A 22,845-nucleotide genomic window follows, 5' to 3' on the forward strand; every position below is an offset into this window, starting at 1 on the left:
CAATTTCATACATTTAGTTATTTATTTTTAGTATCAAATTGCCAAACAGTTAAGATGTACTTTGACAAATTTGAGGAAATGCAAAAGTAAGATTGAACTGCATTGTCAAAAAGAGAATAAAATGATTATTTTAATTTCAAATCAGCAGGTGTGCTTATGATACAAATGCATTATACAGCATTCACTTATTTTTTCTGCAGCAAGTCTAAATCAGTGAAGCACCCCTCTACCGCTGGCGGGGGTGTTGTGCTTTTCTCCTGTGCAGGGCTGGGGATTGTTGGAGGGACAAACTGCTTCCAGGGCTTGGAGGGGCAGTGGAAAGGGATCTCGGCAGTAGTGGTGGGGGGCATGGCTGGCTCTGTGTCTCTGCTAGCCGTGGTGACAGCAGTCAGGCTGAGCTCCTGAGACTCCTCTAAAGACTCCTCTTTGGCTGAAGCAGTTGAGGCTGGAGTTGCTTCAGCAAAATTGTTGAAGTTCCTCAAGGGAGACCATCCAGGAGGCCTTCTTCTAAAGACTTCCTGTGAATGGAAAAATGTTCCTTGTCAAAATCCTTCATTTAGCACAAATTTCCAAAATATATAGCTACACATCACTACCCTATTAATGTATCAGATTTTCCGAGCATCATTAATATGCTATAGTAGTATAGTTTGCAGAATGTCTCACAAAATTCTGAAGGGGACCTGGTGCACATTCCACATTTGCTTCTGCAGTCTCATGTCTCCAAGGTGCCACATCTACTGTAGAATTGCAGTGAGCAAGTTCCTAGAGAGATGGCACACAGGATGGCAGGGACAAGCATTCATGATACATCACATTACAATGAAATGTTATGATACCACATTGAATGGTATGGTTTTTTTCCCTCCAAAAAGTATAACTATTTAATTTCCTTAATCCTTCTGTATTACAACAGCAGAATCATATTATATATACTGTAGCCTATTCAAAAAATACTATGAGCTCCATTGTGGTTTACCACATCTTCAGCATCTGGATGACATTCATCGTTCAGCTCTTTGTGGTCCGCTTTGGAGCAATTGCTTTTCCTCATATCGAACATCAGTCTATACCTGAATCCAGCAACCACCTAAGAGGAGCATGTGAAAGAAGTTATTCAAAGACATTAGTTTGAGCCGCCCTCCACCCAGTGGATTCTGGAATGACACTCCTAACGCAAATAAGTACAGTACAGTCCAAGGGTCACACCCATAGAGGTAAATATAACCACACCCACTAATTCCAGAGCCAAGGAGATGATTTGGAATATTTCCATTGGAAGGGATGAGCAAAGACACTTAACTTAAATTATATTTTTTCAAAAGTAGATAACTTTAAAATATTTGTGTTGGTAACTGTTGTAGGGCCTAACACCCCTGATCACCCCTGGTTCACACTTTAGGGCTTGAACTGTACCGTACTGGCTCTGATCTTCTCTTTTCACATGGTCATTTCCAGTATGGTTCCAGCAGCTATCGTAGATGCGTAACCAGATCAGCCCTGGCCTAGTTCAGCTCAGTTTGGCCCTACAGTGTGAATCAGATTTGAATTGAACTAGGTATTTAGAGTCCTGCTAAACTTTCCCCCAGGTGGCATAGTCAACTAGCCTTTGTAGCTAGCTAATAACTCAGATTGAGATTTGAAACGGATTTACCTGTCTCGTAGCAAAACCAACACTGTTCAGGACGAAGTGATGGCTGGAGTCAGAATCTGCATTGAACCTGGTGATGGAGTATGTCACAGGAGCCTTTAGGTCCTCACTGTCCACATCAATCTCCCTAGGACACCCCAGACATGTGGAGCGTACAGCAACAACAGGGGCCTCCACTGGAGAACAGAGAGGGTTGTCAGTATAGAAATTCATTTTAACCACACATTTTTTTGGTGATTCTAGTCTAAATCAACAAATATAAATATTCCACTACATGACTCAATCTTTGGTTGACATTTGTCTGGTTGTCTGGAAAAACTCTAAGTATAAATAGACTTGTATGTGGTCTTTGGCTTGGTCTACTTTGTGTGAAGTGAAAAACTAACCAACTGGGTCACAGAAAACTGCCAGGACCTCTTTATCTGTCTCTGACATGTGGACCGTTGCATTACAAGGGCTTGGCACCTGATAAATAAACAGAACAAGTTTTTTTTAAATCAGATTGCATAGAGATGTCATCTAATAACAATGCACCCCCCCCCCCCCAGTAAAATTATTAAAATGTATTAAAATGTAAGTTACCTGGTTCCCAGTTGGGAGGTAGTCACAGTCTCTCCAGACTTTGTTTCCCCCTGCTGGACAGTCAGTGACCCTGCCATTGAATTCAACAAAGTACTGAGTGCCTGAGTCACTCTGAGCCTACAAGAGAGGAACGCAATAAATACTGTGACTCTGTGTAGTAATGTTCGTATTTTCTTTTCATCAACACAATCAACTCAAGATGTATACAAAAAGGACTGGATAAATAACTAAATATAAATAACAATGTTCTCAATATGTCACCTACCGTTGAGGCCTCCAGAATCTGGTAGAGTGCTAGTTGATTTCCATAAGGAAGCTTCTCATTATACTTGACAAGGGCCAAGTCCACAGCTGCCTCTACGTCTTTGTCATCACAGAACACAAGGACCTGCTCTGGCTCAAGCTCCTGCCCCTGTCCTAGAGCCCAAAGCTGGAGAGAGATCACCAGCACACATAGCCTCACTCCCAGCTTCATAACAAAGACATGTATGTCCCAGGTCCGGAGAGAAGGAAATGTGAGACCAGATCTCGTTCCTTACTGGACTCCTACCTCTGAAATGATTGACTGTAGTCTATTCGCCTACACAGACCTGTTCAAATAAAATGAGACAGTGCACAATCAGAAAGGCATCCAGGCAGTCCCAGTGACAACAGAGTAAATGTTTACTTATCTGCTGTCACCACCATGCCTGCATTCTTTGAAAAATCAATATCTGTCTCTGAGTTGTGGAGAGTTTATGGCATGCAAGAAAAATTATGGACATGTTTAAAAACATATTATCCTCCTACAGTCACTTGTTGTGACACCATTTTTTTTGTTTACCCATCTAAAAAGATCTATCAAGGAGTCAAGTGCCTGAGGAGGGTTTATTGTCCTGTCTCCTCTATAATTTATGGAATAAAATCTTGAACGTCTCTGTGAATGTGCTGTAAATGTGCTGGTCAAATGAAACATCACAAATTAATTACCTGTAATAAATAGCCACTTCATGCCATAAAATGACTTTATCAAAACTTTTTGATCTAACGAAAACAAATGTTTTATCTCTAAAGTAAACATACATATTACTTTAGTATTAGTGTGTGTCAGAAGGTAATACAATAGTAGAAGTCCATGTTATTAATATGTAAATGGAAGGCAATAGGACAACCTCTCTCCCATTATAAAGTACTTGGATGGGTAAACATGACCCTTTCCAAAAATGCTTGTCAGTTTGTCAATCCAAAATGAATCCTGACTTGCATTGACACATTGCTGCAGTAGTGTGTATTTTAGGAGATACTTTGTCCCTCTCTACCTTTGACCCTAAATGCATCCCATGCCTGCTAACAGTTTGATTTCCCCAGCAGCACAGCCATTCCCAGAATCCAACCACAGCTCCGGTGCAATAAACATGAACCAATCATAGAATCAATGTATAAAGGCATCATGGTCCAGGTATGATACAAATACAATCTTTGATAAACCAATAGAAAAACATTTTCCTCATATTTTCAATTTAGAGGCTAAAGCCTGCAACTCCTAATTAATTCAAACAAGTAATTGTCATAGAAACTGCTCAATCAACATGTCCTTTGAACCAACCTACTTTAACGCTATCTTTTTAGATAAAGAGTTGAGAAGACACAAATAACAAGATATCTGACCTGCAACAGCACAAGGTAAAGTTAGTCACATCATATAGGGTATATCAGCCATTTAAAGATAGCTCATAAATAATTTAAAAAGAAAACCCTCTTTGCCCCTCCCCTTGAAGGCACTCATCACTTGAACAAGGCGTTTTGGTCGTCTGGAGATGAATTCACCACATCACACCTCATACATTTGGTCACAACACAAATACTCAACTGAACACAGAAGATGACAGACAAACTCAGAAACAACATGCATCGTGAAACAATACTTTTTCTACTGGTTGCGATCATAATTGGTGAGTTGCATGCACCTCTATCTAATAATGTCTAATAATGTCTAATCTATTCGGTGGTAGTGGTAGTCTGATATAAGTTGATACTGCAGGCCATTTGAATCTGAATTTGATTCTGAGATCATGTTAAAAAAGAGTGGAAGTGTACTCTTAAAAAGTCTAAATCATTGCAGGTAAAACTGCATGACATTTTACAGACATTATCATGGCTACTTCAACACTTTTTTACAATTATTTATTTAATTTTATTGTAAAAATAAGATGAACCTAAGGGGGATCTGTAATTGTGCATGTGAATGTTGCCCTGGGTTTATGATTTCTGTAAACGGTTTCACTTCACACTACACCGCTTCACAGGAAACAGCCTTATGACTGCTGCATTGGACCAGACGATCATCACCACAGATGAGTCTGGCCTAAACAACCCTGAGCCCACCGAGCAATCAAGCCTACCAGAGAAGCCTGTTCTTCAGCCCAAAGAGACCGTTCCTGTCACCGGAAACTATGTGCTGAATGACACCGCAGGCAAGCCATGCATCAAGGTCTCCATGGGAGGGGTGTACATAGTTATTGTGAAGACGGTAGGGACAGTCACTTTCTCAGCACTTTTTGTTTGTGTTTCAGCACTTCTTTATCAGGGGTGAGACATCATGTGGTTTGTCACCTAAGTCGTGAAAAAACAACGAAGGCCATTCTCATACACATTACTATGTTTGGTCATGAGTTCGACCATACAATCATTATGATACTATACTAAATCTATAACAAGAATTAAGTTATCACTTGTTCCTACATCATCACTTGTTTGCTATTGCTTTTGTCCTTTTCCAATCCAATGGTATGTTCATCCTTTTTCAGAAAGCTTTCTATTTCAACTTAGACCCTTCCACCACCCTCGCTTCGGGTAGATGTGGTCAAAAAGAGGCAGTTCTTTTCTTGGCTATTGTAGGAAAGGGAGGCTATCTGGAGCTCACCTTTGAAAAGGTACAAATTCAGAAACTTCCATCTTCTCATGCCACACATGATGTCTAACGCATATGACCACATCACCTTATAACTGGAAAAGTTTTTTCTTTTCCTCTCCGACTCTGAGATGATAACTAAGAATAATCACAGGTTGACCACAACTCTTCCATGTAACGATCAGAAGCAGAGCAATACATTAAATCTATATATGGCTCTGAGCAGAAGCAAATTCATTCAAATGCATTTGCATGATGATTTGCATGTTTGGCTTTTAATAAAAACAATGATTTATTTATTTAATGCACATCATTAACTATTTTTCCTCCCACAGGAAGGGAACATATCCTATGTGTCAAAGGTCAAAGCTAATTTGGCACCAAGCAAAGGTGAGTTGACCAACATGATCTCACAAGTAGACACATGATTTGAAAAAAATGCATGGATATTTTTTAACTGATTTTTCATTGTTAGAAAAACAAGGCTGAGCATATTCTTTCACCATTAGGAAATAAAAACTATCCTGGGGTGATAGAACATGAAAAGCTGTTCCCAACTGCCGCTGACCACAGCCTCAAGTGTAATTCTCAGACCGAGTTTCATCTGGCTGAAAACCTTCGAGTGAAGCTTGGGCCTCTTCAGTTCCAAGCCTTCAAACTCACCAATGGGAAGTTTGGAGAGGGTATGTCGATTTTTACATTTTGCAGACCTTTTCGTTCATGATTTACGAAAGCCTTCTGTTTATTATTTTTCTGTAAGGTTATATATGGTATAATGCTCTTTTAAATGTAATATTATAAAGGTAATGTTTTGCCCTTTCGGCCCCTCAAAAACAATTATCCAAGTGTTAAGATCCAGATGAAATATTATTATTTAAAAAAATATTGTACAATGTAACAGAATCAGTCAAAACAAAATCAATACTGCGTTTACATTTTTACATTACATTTACTTTACAAACAAAGTTAAAAAAAACTTGCAAACAAAGTTAACCACATCCTGGGGTCATTATGAAGTTCTGGCTCTAATACCGCTGATGTCATTTTGCTGATATATATTTTTTTAAATGATCTAGGTAGGGAAAACTCCATAACATATGCAGTAAATCTCCTGTATTTATCTTACATCTAAGACATGTGTCAGTTATCTTATTATCAAGTAAATGCAGTCTATGTGGAGTAAAATATGTGTTGTTCAATATATTGAATTGCATCTGTCTATGTTTGGTTGCCATCAAGAAGCTCTGAAAGGTTTCAGCAGGTCATCCTAGTCTACTGGGTCATAGTTACAGCCTAGGTCTCTTTCTGTCTCATTTGTATGTTAGGTTATTATAAGTAGGTCAATTATTATTCCGTGTATTATACATCAGTGAGATCAGACCTCAAGTTGACCAAGTACTATGAATACGATTTTTGAGTAGTGATTCCTTTGGAGTATTAGGGAAATGGTATTTTGTATTTTCTTTTAACCAGTATTTAAGAAGCTAGTTTCAGGAAGCTCATGCTGGTCTTTGAGTTGTTGAAATTTCAGGATCTTTTCCCCCTTTCAAGTTCCATAAACAAAATATATATATGTTTTGTCCCCCCTATGGCATTTCAGAGGTTGAGTGCTGGGCTGACTTCAACAAGAGGATCTTCCCCATCATTATTGGTGCCACGGTTGTGGGACTCCTCCTGATTGCTGTCCTGACCTTCCTGATCATCTGGAACAGCCGTAGACAAGCTGGCTATGACAGGATCTGAGAAGAATTCATGCAAACATAACATGAATGCTTTTTATAGACATGTTTTGTATTTCCTAGATGCTTTTTAGTATTTTTATCCATGACTCAATATTAACATTTTTATTGTTGTTTTTTAATATTTAATTCTGTTTGCAAAGAAAATAGAAATAATATTATTACAGTAAAAAATATATGAATGTGGTTAATACTTCTAGGAAAGCACTCTGTAAGTTTACAATCATAATCAGCCAATATGGTCAGCAAATTGAATCATGATGCATGCTAATTATATTTTTTGGGGGAAATTATATTTTGTTTAAAGAGTGCCCATATTCCCTTATTAAAAGTGTGGCTTTATCCAGCACGATTGAAATTCATTATTTTCAAGTTCACATATAAGTATAGATTTCTTGCATGCCTTATTATTAAAAAAGCACTGTCCAAAAATAGCTAATTCTGTAACAGTAGCGTAGCCAGAAATTCGTTGGAGGGTGGGCCTGCAAAAAATAATCATAATTTTATTTAAAAAATAAGCAAACTTCCTCTAATTCTACACATTTTGCCATGGGGCAAAGAGAAAATATTGCCGTTTAAAGCTGATTTACTGCAATTCTACAAATGTTGCCATGGGGCAGAGAGGAAAATGTGCAGTTTTATAGCCAATCTCTTGCTATTCTACACATTTTGCAATGAGGTCGAGATGAACATTTAGCATTTTTTAAGCTAATTAAAGCTCAAATATACTGACTGTGATAAAGGCACTGGATTATGAGCTAAATTGTTTGCTAAATGAACAAATGAAGTAGGCAGTGGCATGGTGCATATGTAACCGATGTGAAATGGCTAGCTAGTTAGCGGTGGTGCGTGCTAATAGCGTTTCAATCGGGTGACGTCACTCGCTCTGAGACCTGAAGTAGTTGTTCCCCTTGCTCTGCAAGAGCTGCGGCTTTTGTGGCCCGATGGGTAAGGATGCTTCGTGGGTGTCAGTTGTTGATGTGTGCAGAGGGTCCCTGGTTTGAGCCCAGGTAGGGGCGAGGAGAGGGACGGAAGCTATACTGTTACACATATAGCCATAGAAGCACAGTGACATACAGTATGCCTCAATGCACGCGCATATGTCACTGATTGGGTGGGCCTGGCTCCCCAGTGGGTGGGCCTGGGCCAACCAAGCCCACCCCTACCTACGTGGCTGTTCTGCAAGATGGTGGAAATTATGTCTGGAACCTCTCAAAAAATGTACCTCCAAAGTGTCAACACTGTGACCTCTCTTTATTGGATGACCACGCCCGAAGATTAGATATTATATTGTAATGATAGAGGAAGCCAAGTCTAGATTTAACTTTAGCCTGCGGCGTTGATACCCTCACCACCCTCACCCAGGTGGTGAGGGTAGGAAACAACATCTCCACCCTGCTGATCCTCAACACTGGGGCCCCACAAGGGTGCGTTCTCAGCCCTCTCCTGTACTCCTTGTTCACCCATGACTGCGTGGCCATGCACGCCTCCAACTCAATCATCACGTTTGCAGACGACACTACAGTGGTAGGCTTGATTACCAACAATGACGAGACGGCCTACAGGGAGGAGGTGAGGGCCCTCGGAGTGTGGTGTCAGGAAAATAATCTCACACTCAACGTCAACAAAACAAAGGAGATGATCGTGGACTTCAGGAAACAGTAGAGGGAGCACTCCCCTACCCACATCAACGGGACAGCAGTGGAGAAGGTGTAAAGTTTTAAGTTCCTCGGCGTACATATCACGGACAAACTGAAATGGTCCACCCACACAGACAGCATGGTGAAGAAGGCACAGCAGCGCCTCTTCAACCTTAGGAGGCTGAAGAAATTCTGCTTGTCACCAAAAGCACTCACAAACTTTTACAGATGCACAATCGAGAGCATCCTGTCGGGCTGTATCACCACCTGGTATGGCAACTGCTCCACCCACAACCGTAAGGCTTCTCCAGAGAGTAGTGAGGTCTGCACAACGCATCAACGGGGGCAAACTACCTGCCCTCCAGGACACCTACACCACCCAATGTCACAGGAAGGCCAAAAAGATCATCAAGGACAACAACTACCCAAGCCACTGCCTGTTCACCCCGCTATCATCCAGAAGGCGAAGTCAGTACAGGTGCATCAAAGCTGGGACCGAGAGACTGAAAAACAGCTTCTATCTCAAGGCCATCAGACTGTTAAACAGCCATCACTAACATTGAGTGGCTGCTGCCAACATACTGACTCAAATCTCTAGCCACTTTAATAATTAAAAATTGGATGTAATAAACGTATCACTAACCACTTTAAACAATGCCACTTTATATAATGGTTACATACCCTACATTACTCATCTCATATGTATATACTGTACTCTATACCATCTACTGCATCTTGCCTATGCCATTCGGCCATTGCTCATCCATATATTTTTATGTACATATTCTTATTCATTCCTTTACACTTGTGTGTATAAGGTAGTTGTTGTGAAATTGTTAGATTACTTGTTAGATATTACTGCATGGTCGGAACTAGAAGCACAAGCATTTCGCTACACTCGCATTAACTTCTGCTAACCATGTGTATGTGACCAATAAAATTTGATTTGATTTGATTTGGTAAAACGTGTTGCTTTGCCTCTTCCTCTCTGCCGCGCCTCTGTCTCGACATTTTCTATTGGTTGATCATCCTACGCGTCCACAAGAGAGAAGCACACAGCAAATTGAATTTAGTCGTTTACGTCACTTTGTAGCTATTTTCACCAAACTAAGAGCATGTTTCGGCCTATAGTTTCATATAATACCATTTCCATCGATCAACTTTAGTTGATAATACGTATTGTTAAGTGCAGTATCTTAACTAGCTACATTTGAAATGGTAAATCGAAATAATATATTTTAAAGGCAAACGCTTATTTTCTTATTCAACTAACGCGTTAGCTAGTTACTGACAGTTTAGACCGCTAACGTTAACTTCACACAGTACGTTAGTACATATGGCTTCTGTCCTGAAAGTTCTAACCTAACAGGGTTTAAGAATGTTTCAACAGTAAGTCGATAATGCTTGTCATGTGTTGTGTTTACTATCACTGCATGTTATCTATTTTGAATAAATAAACTGCTAAGATTGGAAGATGCCGATAGTTTTCTGTCAAGACAGTTGGCTGGCTACCTAACTTAACTAGTCAGCAAACCCAACGCGCAACATTGTAGCTAGTTTGCTTCTTGACGCTAGCTAACGTTAGTGTTAGAATGGTTAAGCAACCCTAGCACATGTTAGCCAAAACGTTTAAGCCATATGTTGTGTGTGTCAACATGGCTAGCTAGTCTACTTACTTAAAAAAAAAGTATGCACCGATTCTGTGCAAGGTTAAATAAAGGTAGCTAGCTGGCCAACTAAGCATAACAGCTAGGTAGTTAACCAGTTGGACGGTTAAATGTTTTGTTTCCAAAGTGATGGGCACTTAATTTAATGCATTTAGCTCTATATCAACTAGTTATCATCTTTGAGCAATGATCATTATGAATACGATTGTTAGCCAGCTGTGATGAAGCAAACTGCGCTTTAGTACATGGTACAGTTAGCATGCCCTTGAAAGCCATTCATTGATGTAAACAGTTGTAAGAACGTGCTCTCTTTACATGACCTTTGCAATCATCAAGGTCCGTGTCCTGCAATGTTATTTTATTATCTCATCTTAGGAAATTGATATGGACCAAAGGATTTGTGCGGTTTGCCTCAATTGGTAAGTAACATGGAGCAATATTGAATGTCTCTTTGTGAAGTTATTCATCTCCATGTAGATTGAGCTGCAGAGGAAGCATTGTAGTTGTCTCAATTAGTATGCATTACATCATCACTCATAGCTCAGGTCTCTTTTCCTCTAGGGCAAGGCAGGATAGACAAAGTCCTCATTGCCAACAGAGGAGAAATCGCCTGTCGTGTGATGCGAACAGCAAAGAAGATGGGTGTGCGCTCTGTGGCAGTATACAGTGATGCAGATCGTCATTCCATGCATGTGGCCATGGTATGTCAAGGCTAAAGGTTGAAACTTTGACCCCTCTGTCAGTATATGTTTGTAGATACAGCTGTATTTATGGGGCTTCTCATGTTTCTTAGGCAGATGAGGCCTATAACATTGGGCCAGCCGCATCCCAGCAGAGTTACTTGTCCATGGAGAAAGTCTTGGAGGTTGCCAAGAGATCTGGATCACATGTATGTTGTCAAGTGCAGTATTGTATTTGCAGTACTCATTCATTATGGCAATCCCCAGTTTCTCAAAGTCACAATTCAGACTATATCTGACGAATACGTTTATGTTTATGAATTGTGTTTTTGTTATAGGCTGTCCACCCAGGATATGGCTTCCTGTCAGAGAACACAGAGTTTGCTGAGGCATGCAAACAGGAGGGTATCATCTTTATTGGCCCTCCATCATCTGCTATCAGAGACATGGGTATCAAAAGGTATAGTTAAAGGTAGACTCAGCGATATGACATAGATGCAGAAAGTAAACGGCATAGTGGGTCAATTTCCTCAACAACTAAGAGTGTTGAAGCGCGAGGCACAACGTCTGCTGTGTTGGTGCCATGGCTACCACGCTGTAACAGTGTGAAGCGAACCCGTGCACATGCGCAGATACTGTGTGACTGTGTGAGAGCGAAGTGTTGCATCTCGCTCATCTCAATATCTACGGGGCTGCTTGTGGGAGCATTATTTTGCTGTGTCTACCTTTTAAATGACAGTGTGTCCCCTAGGATATTTTTTAGCAGCAGTTGTGAAGTTAGTGAGGGGGGATGTGGTGGGCGTGGCCAATGAATGACTCTTCTCTTTAAAGTCACTCCTCAGTGTTGTATGTTGTAAGTCTGATTTTGAATATTAGTTATTCAAAAGTTACATCTTAGAAATCTATTTATTTTTCCTAGTACATCAAAATACATCATGTCAGCTGCGGGTGTTCCTATCATCGAGGGTTACCACGGAGAGGACCAATCGGATGAGAAGCAAGTCAATCACACGTCCTGCACGGTGTTGGGCTGTAAGCACAACCCCCACCTGTGGACATCGGGCCCTCATACCACCCTCATGGAGTCTGTTTCTGACCATTTAAGCAGACACATGCACATTTGTGGCCTGCTGGAGGTAATTTTGCAGGGCTCTGGCTGTACTCCTCCTTGCACAAAGGCGGAGGTAGCGGTCCTGCTGCTGGGTTGTTGCCCTCCTACGGCCTCCTCCACGTCTCCTGATGTACTGGCCTGTCTCCTGGTAGCGCTTCCATGCTCTGGACACTACGCTGACAGACACAGCAAACCTTCTTGCCATAGCTCGCATTGATGTGCCATCCTGGATGAGCTGCACTACCTGAGCCACTTGTGTGGGTTGTAGACTCCGTCTCATGCTACCACTAGAGTGAAAGCACCGCCAGCATTCAAAAGTGACCAAAACATCAGCCAGGAAGCATAGGAACTGAGAACTGGTCTGTGGTCAACACCTGCAGAACCACTCCTTTATTGGGGGTGTCTTGCTAATTGCCTATAATTTCCACCTTTTGTCTATTCCATTTGCACAACAGCATGTGAAATGTATTGTCAATCAGTGTTGCTTCCTAAGTGGACAGTTTGATTTCACAGAAGTGTGATTGACTTGGAGTTACATTGTGTTGTTAATGTGTTCCCTTTATTTTTTTGAGCAGTGTATATATTTGTAATAATGACAATACTGAATGAACAAAGAACACTTATTTTAACTTAATATAATACATAAATAAAATCTATCTAGTCTCAAATAAAAAATGAAACATGCTCAATTTGTGTATTGATTTTAAGAAAGGCATTGATGTTTATGGTTAGGTACATTCGTGCAACGATTGTGATTTTTTTCGCGAATGAGCTTAAATCATCCCCCGTTTGGCGAAGTAGGCTGTGATTCGATGATAAATTAACAGGCACTGCATTGATTATATGCAACGCAGGACAAGCTCGTTAAACTAGTAATATCATCAACCATGTGTAGTTAACTAGTGATTATGTGAAGATTGATTGTTTTTTTTAAGAGAAGTTTAATGCTAGCTAGCAACTTACCGTGGCTCCTTGCTGCACTCGCGTAACAGGTGGTCAGCCTGCCACGCAGTTTCCTCATGGAATGCAATGTAATCGGCCATAATCGGCGTCCAAAAATGCCGATTACCGATTGTTATGAAAACTTGAAATCGGCCCTAATTAATCGGCCATGCCGGTTAATCGGTCGACCTCTAGTTGATATATCCACATGATTATGTACCTGTCTGTGTTCTCAGGAGATGAAGTGTCAGCCCACTACGACCCCATGATCGCTAAACTGGTGGTGTGGGGAGAGGACCGCTCTGCTGCTCTGAGGAAGCTCAGATACTGCTTACGCCAGTACAACGTAAGAGTATTAACATTATACACATACTGGACACATCCTACTGCGTATTTCTGTTTTGTAAGGTACTGTTGATTGATTGACCACTGATCCCGGCAGATTGTAGGCCTCAACACCAATATTGACTTCCTGCTGAGTCTGTCTGGCCACCCAGAGTTTGAGGCGGGGAATGTGACCACCAGCTTCATCCCCCAGCATTATGAGCAGCTGTTCCCCAAGCCCAGCCCTCCCTCCAGGGCCACACTGTGTCAGGCTGCCCTGGGCCTGCTGCTCAGAGAGAGGGCCAGCACTCGAACCTTCAGAGACCAGTCCAACGGTGAGGAACAACAACACAGGCCTGTCTCTACAGCTCGCTGAGAACTATACAACAACTGTCTGAGAAAGTGCTGTTGTCTGTTGGAGGATACCTTAAACTGTCTGTTCTTTTCTCCTGTCGCAGATCCCTTCTCTCCTTTTGCCTCCAGTAACGGCAGGAGGGTGAACATCCTATATAGTAGGAATATGACGCTCCAGCTGGGTGAAACTAGTGAGTCCAAACCTCCTTTGAAAGCACAGAGGAAGCAGCCAGTAGACCTTGGTCAACACAAATACTCAACTGAACACAGAAGATGACAGACAAACTCAGAAACAACATGCATCGTGAAACAATACTTTTTCTACTGGTTGCGATCATAATTGGTGAGTTGCATGCACCTCTATCTAATAATGTCTAATAATGTCTAATCTATTCGGTGGTAGTGGTAGTCTGATATAAGTTGATACTGCAGGCCATTTGAATCTGAATTTGATTCTGAGATCATGTTAAAAAAAGAGTGGAAGTGTACTCTTAAAAAGTCTAAATCATTGCAGGTAAAACTGCATGACATTTTACAGACATTATCATGGCTACTTCAACACTTTTTTACAATTATTTATTTAATTTTATTGTAAAAATAAGATGAACCTAAGGGGGATCTGTAATTGTGCATGTGAATGTTGCCCTGGGTTTATGATTTCTGTAAACGGTTTCACTTCACACTACACCGCTTCACAGGAAACAGCCTTATGACTGCTGCATTGGACCAGACGATCATCACCACAGATGAGTCTGGCCTAAACAACCCTGAGCCCACCGAGCAATCAAGCCTACCAGAGAAGCCTGTTCTTCAGCCCAAAGAGACCGTTCCTGTCACCGGAAACTATGTGCTGAATGACACCGCAGGCAAGCCATGCATCAAGGTCTCCATGGGAGGGGTGTACATAGTTATTGTGAAGACGGTAGGGACAGTCACTTTCTCAGCACTTTTTGTTTGTGTTTCAGCACTTCTTTATCAGGGGTGAGACATCATGTGGTTTGTCACCTAAGTCGTGAAAAAACAACGAAGGCCATTCTCATACACATTACTATGTTTGGTCATGAGTTCGACCATACAATCATTATGATACTATACTAAATCTATAACAAGAATTAAGTTATCACTTGTTCCTACATCATCACTTGTTTGCTATTGCTTTTGTCCTTTTCCAATCCAATGGTATGTTCATCCTTTTTCAGAAAGCTTTCTATTTCAACTTAGACCCTTCCACCACCCTCGCTACGGGTAGATGTGGTCAAAAAGAGGCCCCAAAAAGAGGCCTTTTCCTCTCCGACTCTGAGATGATAACTAAGAATAATCACAGGTTGACCACAACTTTTCCATGTAACGATCAGAAGCAGAGCAATACATTATATCTATATATGGCTCTGAGCAGAAGCAAATTCATTCAAAAGCATTTGCATGATGTTTTGCATGTTTGGCTTTTAATAAAAACAATGATTTATTTATTTAATGCACATCATTAACTATTTTTCCTCCCACCGGAAGGGAACATATCCTATGTGTCAAAGGTCAAAGCTAATTTGGCACCAAGCAAAGGTGAGTTGACCAACATGATCTCACAAGTAGACACATGATTTGAAAAAAATGCATGGATATTTTTTAACTGATTTTTCATTGTTAGAAAAACAAGGCTGAGCATATTCTTTCACCATTAGGAAATAAAAACTATCCTGGGGTGATAGAACATGAAAAGCTGTTCCCAACTGCCGCTGACCACAGCCTCAAGTGTAATTCTCAGACCGAGTTTCATCTGGCTGAAAACCTTCGAGTGAAGCTTGGGCCTCTTCAGTTCCAAGCCTTCAAACTCACCAATGGGAAGTTTGGAGAGGGTATGTCGATTTTTACATTTTGCAGACCTTTTCGTTCATGATTTACGAAAGCCTTCTGTTTATTATTTTTCTGTAAGGTTATATATGGTATAATGCTCTTTTAAATGTAATATTATATTTATGGGGCTTCTCATGTTTCTTAGGCAGATGAGGCCTATAACATTGGGCCAGCCGCATCCCAGCAGAGTTACTTGTCCATGGAGAAAGTCTTGGAGGTTGCCAAGAGATCTGGATCACATGTATGTTGTCAAGTGCAGTATTGTATTTGCAGTACTCATTCATTATGGCAATCCCCAGTTTCTCAAAGTCACAATTCAGACTATATCTGACGAATACGTTTATGTTTATGAATTGTGTTTTTGTTATAGGCTGTCCACCCAGGATATGGCTTCCTGTCAGAGAACACAGAGTTTGCTGAGGCATGCAAACAGGAGGGTATCATCTTTATTGGCCCTCCATCATCTGCTATCAGAGACATGGGTATCAAAAGGTATAGTTAAAGGTAGACTCAGCGATATGACATAGATGCAGAAAGTAAACGGCATAGTGGGTCAATTTCCTCAACAACTAAGAGTGTCCCCTAGGATATTTTTTAGCAGCAGTTGTGAAGTTAGTGAGGGGGGATGTGGTGGGCGTGGCCAATGAATGACTCTTCTCTTTAAAGTCACTCCTCAGTGTTGTATGTTGTAAGTCTGATTTTGAATATTAGTTATTCAAAAGTTACATCTTAGAAATCTATTTATTTTTCCTAGTACATCAAAATACATCATGTCAGCTGCGGGTGTTCCTATCATCGAGGGTTACCACGGAGAGGACCAATCGGATGAGAAGCTCCAAGCTGAGGCTCTCAGGATAGGCTACCCAGTGATGATAAAGGCTGTGCGTGGCGGGGGTGGTAAAGTAAGTAAGATGCACACACAGAAAGGATTGTTTCATGGAATGATAGTGTTGTTGTTTGTGTCTTAAGGCTCCTATGGTTGTGATTGGTTTATCTAGGGAATGCGCATTGCACACACCGCTGAAGACTTCCATGAGCAGCTTGTGTCTGCAAGACGAGAGGCTCGCAAGTCCTTCAATGATGATGTCATGCTAGTGGAGAAATTTGTAGAGGACCCCAGGTATGTAGAAGACACTATCTATTTATGTTGGAGGTTCAGACTGCACTCCTGTTTAGATGTTGTGACAGATCTTCCTTCACTCACCAGACATGTGGAGGTCCAGGTTTTTGGGGACCAGCATGGAAATGCTGTCTACCTGTTTGAGAGGGACTGCAGTGTGCAGAGAAGGCACCAGAAGATCATTGAGGAAGCACCAGGGGTAAGTGCTATGATACAGCTATCTCCGTAATTTTGCTCTCAGCACCACAGCATGTCTTGGTTTCCTGTGTGAATGGCTGCCCGCTGGTTAGGAGGCTTGATGTCTGTGCGACTGTATGTGTGTGTTAATGATTTGTAGTGTTTTTGTGTTTGCACCTGTGCTTGCAGCCTGGAATTAGCGAGGAGGTGAGGCAGCCGTGAGAGCAGCCAAAGCCGTCAACTATGTGGGAGCAGGTGAACAGAGAATTGACCTCAAACCTTACACTCTGGGATGCAGAGTCCTCAATTTCCATTGTCTTTTTTTGGGGCACTCACCCACTAGAGGGTGTGAAATAATATTCTGAGGTAACACCTGTTGCTTTGCACCATCCTGTGCACTGGTGTAACAACCACATGTATGTCCCTGTCTCAATGCAGGCACTGTGGAGTTCATCATGGATGCACAGCACAACTTCTTCTTCATGGAGATGAACACGCGTCTGCAGGTGGAGCACCCTGTGTCTGAGATGATCACTGGTACTGACCTGGTGGAGTGGCAGCTCAGGGTAATGCAGAAAGAGGGAGAGGAATGCCAACAGAAGGGGGGTGTTGGGGACATCAATGTGTTGTAATATGTTGAGTGTATTTATTAGCTCTTTTAGAGGGCCTCATAATCTCACATAATCCAAGAGATAGCAGGATTTCAATTTGAATATAGATTTGATTAACAATTTGTAAACGCACCACCCTGACGTTTGTGTGCTCCTCTTGTCTCTCAGGTGGCTGCAGGCGAGAGGCTGCCCCTCCTGCAGGAGGAGATAGAACTGATGGGCCATTCGTTTGAGGCCAGGATATACGCTGAAGACCCCAACAACGACTTCCTCCCTGGGGCAGGACCCCTCCTTCATCTGTCTACACCCCTGGCAGACGAGTGCACACGCATCGAGACAGGCGTCAGGGAAGGTACAATACACCCAGCTCACCTGGACCTACTTACACCTATTTAACACAACTGTCAGACAGTAGTGTTGATATTAGAGGTCGACCGATTATGATTTTTCAACACTGATACCGATTATTGGAGTACCAAAAAAAGCAGATACCGATTAATCAGACAATATTTTTATATACAGTGGGGCAAAAAAGTATTTAGTCAGCCACCAATTGTGCAAGTTCTCCCACTTAAAAAGATGAGAGAGGCCTGTAATTTTCATCATAGGTACACTTCAACTATGACAGACAAAATGAGGGGACAAAATCCAGAAAATCACATTGTAGCATTTTTAATGAATTTATTTGCAAATTATGGGGGAAAATAAGTATTTGGTCAATAACAAAAGTTTATCTCAATACTTTGTCATTGCCAACAAAGGGTATATAACAGAGGTCAAACGTTTTCTGTAAGTCTTCACAAGGTTTTCACACACTGTTGCTGGTATTTTGGCCCATTCCTCCATGCAGATCTCCTCTAGAGCAGTGATGTTTTTGGGCTGTTGCTGGGCAACACGGACTTTCAACTCCCTCCAAAGATTTTCTATGGGGTTGAGATCTGGAGACTGGCTAGGCTACTCCAGGACCTTGAAATGCTTCTTACGAAGCCACTCCTTCGTTGCCCGGGCGGTGTGTTTGGGATCATTGTCATGCTGAAAGACCCAGCCACGTTTCATCTTCAATGCCCTTGCTGATGGAAGGAGGTTTTCACTCAAAATCTCACGATACATGGCCCCATTCATTCTTTGCTTTACACGGATCAGTCGTCCTGGTCCCTTTGCAGAAAAACAGCCCCAAAGCATGATGTTTCCACCCCCATGCTTCACAGTAGGTGTGGTGTTCTTTGGATGCAACTCAGCATTCTTTGTACTCCAAACACGACGAGTTGAGTTTTTACCAAAAAGTTATATTTTGGTTTCATCTGACCATATGACATTCTCCCAATCTTCTTCTGGATCATCCAAATGCTCTCTAGCAAACTTCAGACGGGCCTGGACATGTACTGGCTTAAGCAGGCGGACACGTCTGGCACTGCAGGATTTGAGTCCCTGGCGGATTGCACATTTGTGGCCTGCTGGAGGTCATTTTGCAGGGCTCTGGCTGTACTCCTCCTTGCACAAAGGCGGAGGTAGCGGTCCTGCTGCTGGGTTGTTGCCCTCCTACGGCCTCCTACACGTCTCCTGATGTACTGGCCTGTCTCCTGGTAGCGCTTCCATGCTCTGGACACTACGCTGACAGACACAGCAAACCTTTTTGCCACAGCTCGCATTGATGTGCCATCCTGGATGAACTGCACTACCTGAGCCACTTGTGTGGGTTGTAGACTCCGTCTCATGCTACCACTAGAGTGAAAGCACCGCCAGCATTCAAAAGTGACCAAAACATCAGCCAGGAAGCATAGGAACTGAGAAGTTGTCTGTGGTCACCACCTGCAGAACCATTCCTTTATTGGGGGTGTCTTGCTAATTGCCTATAATTTCCACCTTTTGTCTATTCCATTTGCACAACAGCATGTGAAATTTATTGTCAATCAGTGTTGCTTCCTAAGTGGACAGTTTGATTTCACAGAAGTGTGATTGACTTGGAGTTACATTGTGTTGTTTAAGTGTTCCCTTTATTTTTTTGAGCAGTGTATATCTTTATGTACATATTCTTTAGCCCTTTACACTTGTGTGTATAAGGTAGTAGTTGTGGAATTGTTAGGTTAGATTACTTGTTGTTATTACTGCATTGTCGGAACTAGAAGCACAAGCATTTCGCTACACTCGCATTAACATCTGCTAACCATGTGTATGTGACTAATAAAATTTGATTTGATTTGATTTGAGCTAGTTAAACTAGTAATATCATCAACCATGTGTAGTTAACTAGTGATTATGTGAAGATTGATTGTTTTTTATAAGAGAAGTTTAATGCTAGCTAGCAACTTACCGTGGCTCCTTGCTGCACTCGCGTAACAGGTGGTCAGCCTGCCACGCAGTTTCCTCATGGAATGCAATGTAATCGGCCATAATCGGCGTCCAAAAATGCCGATTACCGATTGTTATGAAAACTTGAAATCGGCCCTAATTAATCGGCCATGCCGGTTAATCGGTCGACCTCTAGTTGATATATCCACATGATTATGTACCTGTCTGTGTTCTCAGGAGATGAAGTGTCAGCCCACTACGACCCCATGATCGCTAAACTGGTGGTGTGGGGAGAGGACCGCTCTGCTGCTCTGAGGAAGCTCAGATACTGCTTACGCCAGTACAACGTAAGAGTATTAACATTATACACATACTGGACACATCCTACTGCGTATTTCTGTTTTGTAAGGTACTGTTGATTGATTGACCACTGATCCCGGCAGATTGTAGGCCTCAACACCAATATTGACTTCCTGCTGAGTCTGTCTGGCCACCCAGAGTTTGAGGCGGGGAATGTGACCACCAGCTTCATCCCCCAGCATTATGAGCAGCTGTTCCCCAAGCCCAGCCCTCCCTCCAGGGCCACACTGTGTCAGGCTGCCCTGGGCCTGCTGCTCAGAGAGAGGGCCAGCACTCGAACCTTCAGAGACCAGTCCAACGGTGAGGAACAACAACACAGGCCTGTCTCTACAGCTCGCTGAGAACTATACAACAACTGTCTGAGAAAGTGCTGTTGTCTGTTGGAGGATACCTTAAACTGTCTGTTCTTTTCTCCTGTCGCAGATCCCTTCTCTCCTTTTGCCTCCAGTAACGGCAGGAGGGTGAACATCCTATATAGTAGGAATATGACGCTCCAGCTGGGTGAAACTAGTGAGTACAAACCTCCTTTGAAAGCACAGAGGAAGCAGCCAGTAGACCTTGGTTTGATTGAAATGCTCCTCACTCAGTCTTACATTGATGAGGAGCCCAGCCAGGCCTCATAGACCTCATTCTTTTTTCTCCTAGACCTCACTAATGACATTGATTAGTGTGTCTGATTCCATCCAGACTATAAGTGAACCCATCTTAATACCATCTCCTCACTATAATGAAACATTCAGCAGTCCCTATAGCATCCTCATGTTTTACTGTTGCTGAAAATATTTATTGAATACAGAGAAAAAAGTACTTTATTTGTCCTTTAAGTACTTTTAATCTGCTTTTTGTTTACTGGTGACATGGAATTTATGTCGTAAAAGTTATTCATATTTTATGTCTTACATGAAGAAATTTGAACAGGACCCATCATATGCATTTTTTATGAAGGCAAGTCTTCCATGAATCAAGTGGCAGAGAAAAAAGACTGTTAAAGTTCTGTGAAATGTTTTTTTCTGTGCAGAAGTGGAATTAACAGTTACATACAATCCAGATGGGATCTACTCTATGGAGGTACATGTTATGTGGGTGCTGAGTGTTGTGAAAAGTTTGAACATACCCAAACATGATTTCCTGCGGCTGATGGGTTTTATCCACTTCCTCAGATTGGAGGGGAAGTGTTCCAGGTGTCAGGGGAGGTGGAGACAGAGGGACAGACATCATTCCTGCACTGCTCTTTGAACGGGGTGAAGTCCCGGCCCAAACTGGTCATCCTGGATAACACAGTACACCTATTCTCTATGGTGAGTCCCCTCCTCTGGAACACACGTTCTCCATATCACGGTACCTTAGGTCCTCTAAGCCACCCTCTCCTCCCCATCAGGAGGGTAGTGCGGAGGTGAGCATTCCAGTGCCCAAGTTCCTGGCTGGTGTGAGCACAGGTGCACAGGGAGGAGCTGTGGCACCCATGACCGGGACCATTGAGAAGGTAATAAATTACGGAGTATCTCTTCTCATTGCTGTCTCTCTCACCAACATAATTTATCTGTCTATAAAAGCTGACCCAGCCACTCTGACTGATCTTTAATATGTTGCTCTGGGATGTGATTTCCTACCAGATGGTCAGGCATGCTGATTCATGGGATATCTCTCATTAGCTCACTTAGTGGCTAATGTTGGAAAATGATTTAATCTATACCTCCCGTTGATGACATGGTGTGAATCGTTCAGACGTGCCAATTGATAAATGTCAGTTGCAATGGAAAAACAGAATGTGGCCACACGGACTCCTGTCCTAACATTAACAGGGCCATTTAGAATTGATAGGTAAGATTCTTAATATGATCTCATCTTTATTCCAGGTGCTGGTGAAGGCAGGAGACACAGTGGAGATGGGAGACTCCTTGATGGTGATGAATGCCATGAAAATGGAGGTGAGCTTACATCATTTCAGGCACTGGGAGGATTCCACTCCCAATACTACACACACACATTGACTTTTCTAACTCTGTAGCCACCCACTTATCATTCACATTGGGCTCTAAATGAACTATGGGTCCTCAGACTATTCTCTCTTTCTGCAGCACACCATCCGAGCACCCAAAGCTGGAGTCATCAAGAAGGTGTTTTTCAAGGAGGGCTCCCAGGCCAACCGACACGCAGCCCTGGTAGAGTTTGAGGAGGAATAATCTCAATCTAATCCTCATGTGTGAATATCTATTTGTGAACTTTGAGACTGTAAGAGTTACTGTAGAAATCAAATGAAAAAGGCATTTTAAAATTCAACCAGAAGGGTTGATGCATTTTCTATAGGAGTAGCAAACTGCTGTACAATCCTAAGGGAACACACTACAGGTCTATGTAGATCACACTGTACAGTTGCCAGAAAATTGCCTTCATGTTTTGTGGCAGAAATGTGTAGATATTCAACAATACTGGTATATTTGCTTAGGTTTTTTTTCTAATCCAAATTTTCTGATGGCTGTGTAGAAGTCTGGCTTTTGTACTATTCTCTGCAAAGTGCTCTTGCAGTTTTTCTCTTTGCAGACTGCCATCATTGAAGTCGTTTGTGGTGTTGTCAAAATGAAGGGTGGTGTGTAAAAAAATAAATAAAAATAAAAACGTGATTGGTTCTTCTCTAACCAATCAGAATTTTCTAAATGTCACTTTGGTCCCAGAAACTGATGGTAATCAGACGGTCTAGAATGGATTTCCATTCGGGGAGTTACTCAGATCGACTCATTGTGGAGAAGAAACTAACGTCCATGAGCATGGCGTAGCATTTGGCCAGAGCAAGAAATTTGGGTAGCCAGGCAATTTTCTTCTAGCTTCAGTTTTGTACATGCTGCCACATCTTCTATAG

At 42.0% G+C, this 22,845-nt stretch overlaps 4 protein-coding genes across 6 annotated transcripts; 3 read left to right on the forward strand and 1 right to left on the reverse strand.

The window, feature by feature from the left end:
* Window positions 1-3: 3 nt before the first annotated feature.
* Window positions 4-2,871, reverse strand: LOC139541202 (kininogen-like). The gene is made up of 7 exons (XM_071345595.1): window positions 2,499-2,871; window positions 2,234-2,350; window positions 2,038-2,116; window positions 1,655-1,827; window positions 980-1,090; window positions 667-765; window positions 4-518 (listed from the first exon to the last, which is right to left on the reverse strand). Exons 1-7 carry the CDS (start codon window positions 2,706-2,708, stop codon window positions 186-188), a joined length of 1,122 nt encoding a protein of 373 aa, XP_071201696.1. The 5' UTR covers window positions 2,709-2,871; the 3' UTR covers window positions 4-185.
* Window positions 2,872-3,853: 982 nt separating this feature from the next.
* On the forward strand, window positions 3,854-7,209 carry LOC139541205 (lysosome-associated membrane glycoprotein 3-like). 2 transcript variants are annotated; one of them, XM_071345599.1, is made up of 6 exons: window positions 3,854-3,895; window positions 3,991-4,164; window positions 4,519-4,742; window positions 5,459-5,513; window positions 5,633-5,806; window positions 6,724-7,209. In XM_071345599.1, the coding sequence occupies exons 2-6, from the start codon at window positions 4,095-4,097 to the stop codon at window positions 6,864-6,866; spliced, it is 666 nt and encodes a 221-aa protein (XP_071201700.1). In that variant the 5' UTR covers window positions 3,854-3,895; window positions 3,991-4,094; the 3' UTR covers window positions 6,867-7,209. The 2 variants fall into 2 exon arrangements, with proteins under 2 accessions (XP_071201700.1, XP_071201699.1); XM_071345598.1 differs by lacking the exon at window positions 3,854-3,895 and adding an exon at window positions 5,020-5,145 and having other exon boundaries at window positions 3,982-4,164.
* A 2,309-nt stretch (window positions 7,210-9,518) lies between these two features.
* Window positions 9,519-13,924, forward strand: LOC139541204 (methylcrotonoyl-CoA carboxylase subunit alpha, mitochondrial-like). 2 transcript variants are annotated; one of them, XM_071345597.1, is made up of 7 exons: window positions 10,545-10,588; window positions 10,731-10,870; window positions 10,963-11,058; window positions 11,188-11,309; window positions 13,139-13,248; window positions 13,345-13,561; window positions 13,685-13,924. In XM_071345597.1, the coding sequence occupies exons 2-7, from the start codon at window positions 10,839-10,841 to the stop codon at window positions 13,855-13,857; spliced, it is 750 nt and encodes a 249-aa protein (XP_071201698.1). In that variant the 5' UTR covers window positions 10,545-10,588; window positions 10,731-10,838; the 3' UTR covers window positions 13,858-13,924. The 2 variants fall into 2 exon arrangements, with proteins under 2 accessions (XP_071201697.1, XP_071201698.1); XM_071345596.1 differs by lacking the exons at window positions 13,139-13,248; window positions 13,345-13,561; window positions 13,685-13,924 and adding exons at window positions 9,519-9,891; window positions 11,769-13,132.
* Window positions 13,925-14,283: 359 nt separating this feature from the next.
* LOC139541201 (methylcrotonoyl-CoA carboxylase subunit alpha, mitochondrial-like) lies at window positions 14,284-22,648 on the forward strand. The gene is given in 21 exon segments (XM_071345594.1): window positions 14,284-14,502; window positions 14,780-14,904; window positions 15,090-15,140; window positions 15,260-15,433; window positions 15,577-15,672; window positions 15,802-15,923; window positions 16,186-16,333; window positions 16,430-16,551; window positions 16,639-16,750; window positions 16,918-16,942; window positions 16,945-16,983; window positions 17,167-17,294; window positions 17,508-17,691; window positions 19,866-19,975; window positions 20,072-20,288; window positions 20,412-20,498; window positions 21,007-21,056; window positions 21,149-21,286; window positions 21,367-21,471; window positions 21,845-21,916; window positions 22,067-22,648. Coding segments are annotated over 18 exon segments (1,878 nt in total). The 5' UTR covers window positions 14,284-14,502; window positions 14,780-14,904; window positions 15,090-15,140; window positions 15,260-15,415; the 3' UTR covers window positions 22,172-22,648.
* The last annotated feature ends 197 nt before the right edge of the window (window positions 22,649-22,845 follow it).

Source organism: Salvelinus alpinus, chromosome 16 (genome assembly GCF_045679555.1).
Source record: "Salvelinus alpinus chromosome 16, SLU_Salpinus.1, whole genome shotgun sequence".
In the NCBI taxonomy this organism is placed as follows: Eukaryota; Metazoa; Chordata; class Actinopteri; order Salmoniformes; family Salmonidae; genus Salvelinus; species Salvelinus alpinus.

What these genes read in the sequence shown, in the direction of transcription:
- LOC139541202 (XM_071345595.1), bottom strand. Translation starts at nt 2,708, where the DNA reads ATGAAGCTGGGAGTGAGGCTATGTGTGCTGGTGATCTCTCTCCAGCTT. An exon ending in TTGGTTTTGCTACGAGACAG is followed by an intron (nt 1,091 to 1,654) that starts GTAAATCCGTTT and finishes TGCTCCTCTTAG; the next exon opens with GTGGTTGCTGGATTCAGGTA. An exon ending in CAGGTCCCCTTCAGAATTTT is followed by an intron (nt 519 to 666) that starts GTGAGACATTCT and finishes TTCCATTCACAG; the next exon opens with GAAGTCTTTAGAAGAAGGCC.
- LOC139541205 (XM_071345598.1), top strand. Translation starts at nt 4,095, where the DNA reads ATGACAGACAAACTCAGAAACAACATGCATCGTGAAACAATACTTTTT. An exon ending in ACATAGTTATTGTGAAGACG is followed by an intron (nt 4,743 to 5,019) that starts GTAGGGACAGTC and finishes ATCCTTTTTCAG; the next exon opens with AAAGCTTTCTATTTCAACTT. An exon ending in CAATGGGAAGTTTGGAGAGG is followed by an intron (nt 5,807 to 6,723) that starts GTATGTCGATTT and finishes ATGGCATTTCAG; the next exon opens with AGGTTGAGTGCTGGGCTGAC.
- LOC139541204 (XM_071345596.1), top strand. An exon ending in ATTCCATGCATGTGGCCATG is followed by an intron (nt 10,871 to 10,962) that starts GTATGTCAAGGC and finishes CATGTTTCTTAG; the next exon opens with GCAGATGAGGCCTATAACAT. An exon ending in AGAGACATGGGTATCAAAAG is followed by an intron (nt 11,310 to 11,768) that starts GTATAGTTAAAG and finishes TATTTTTCCTAG; the next exon opens with TACATCAAAATACATCATGT.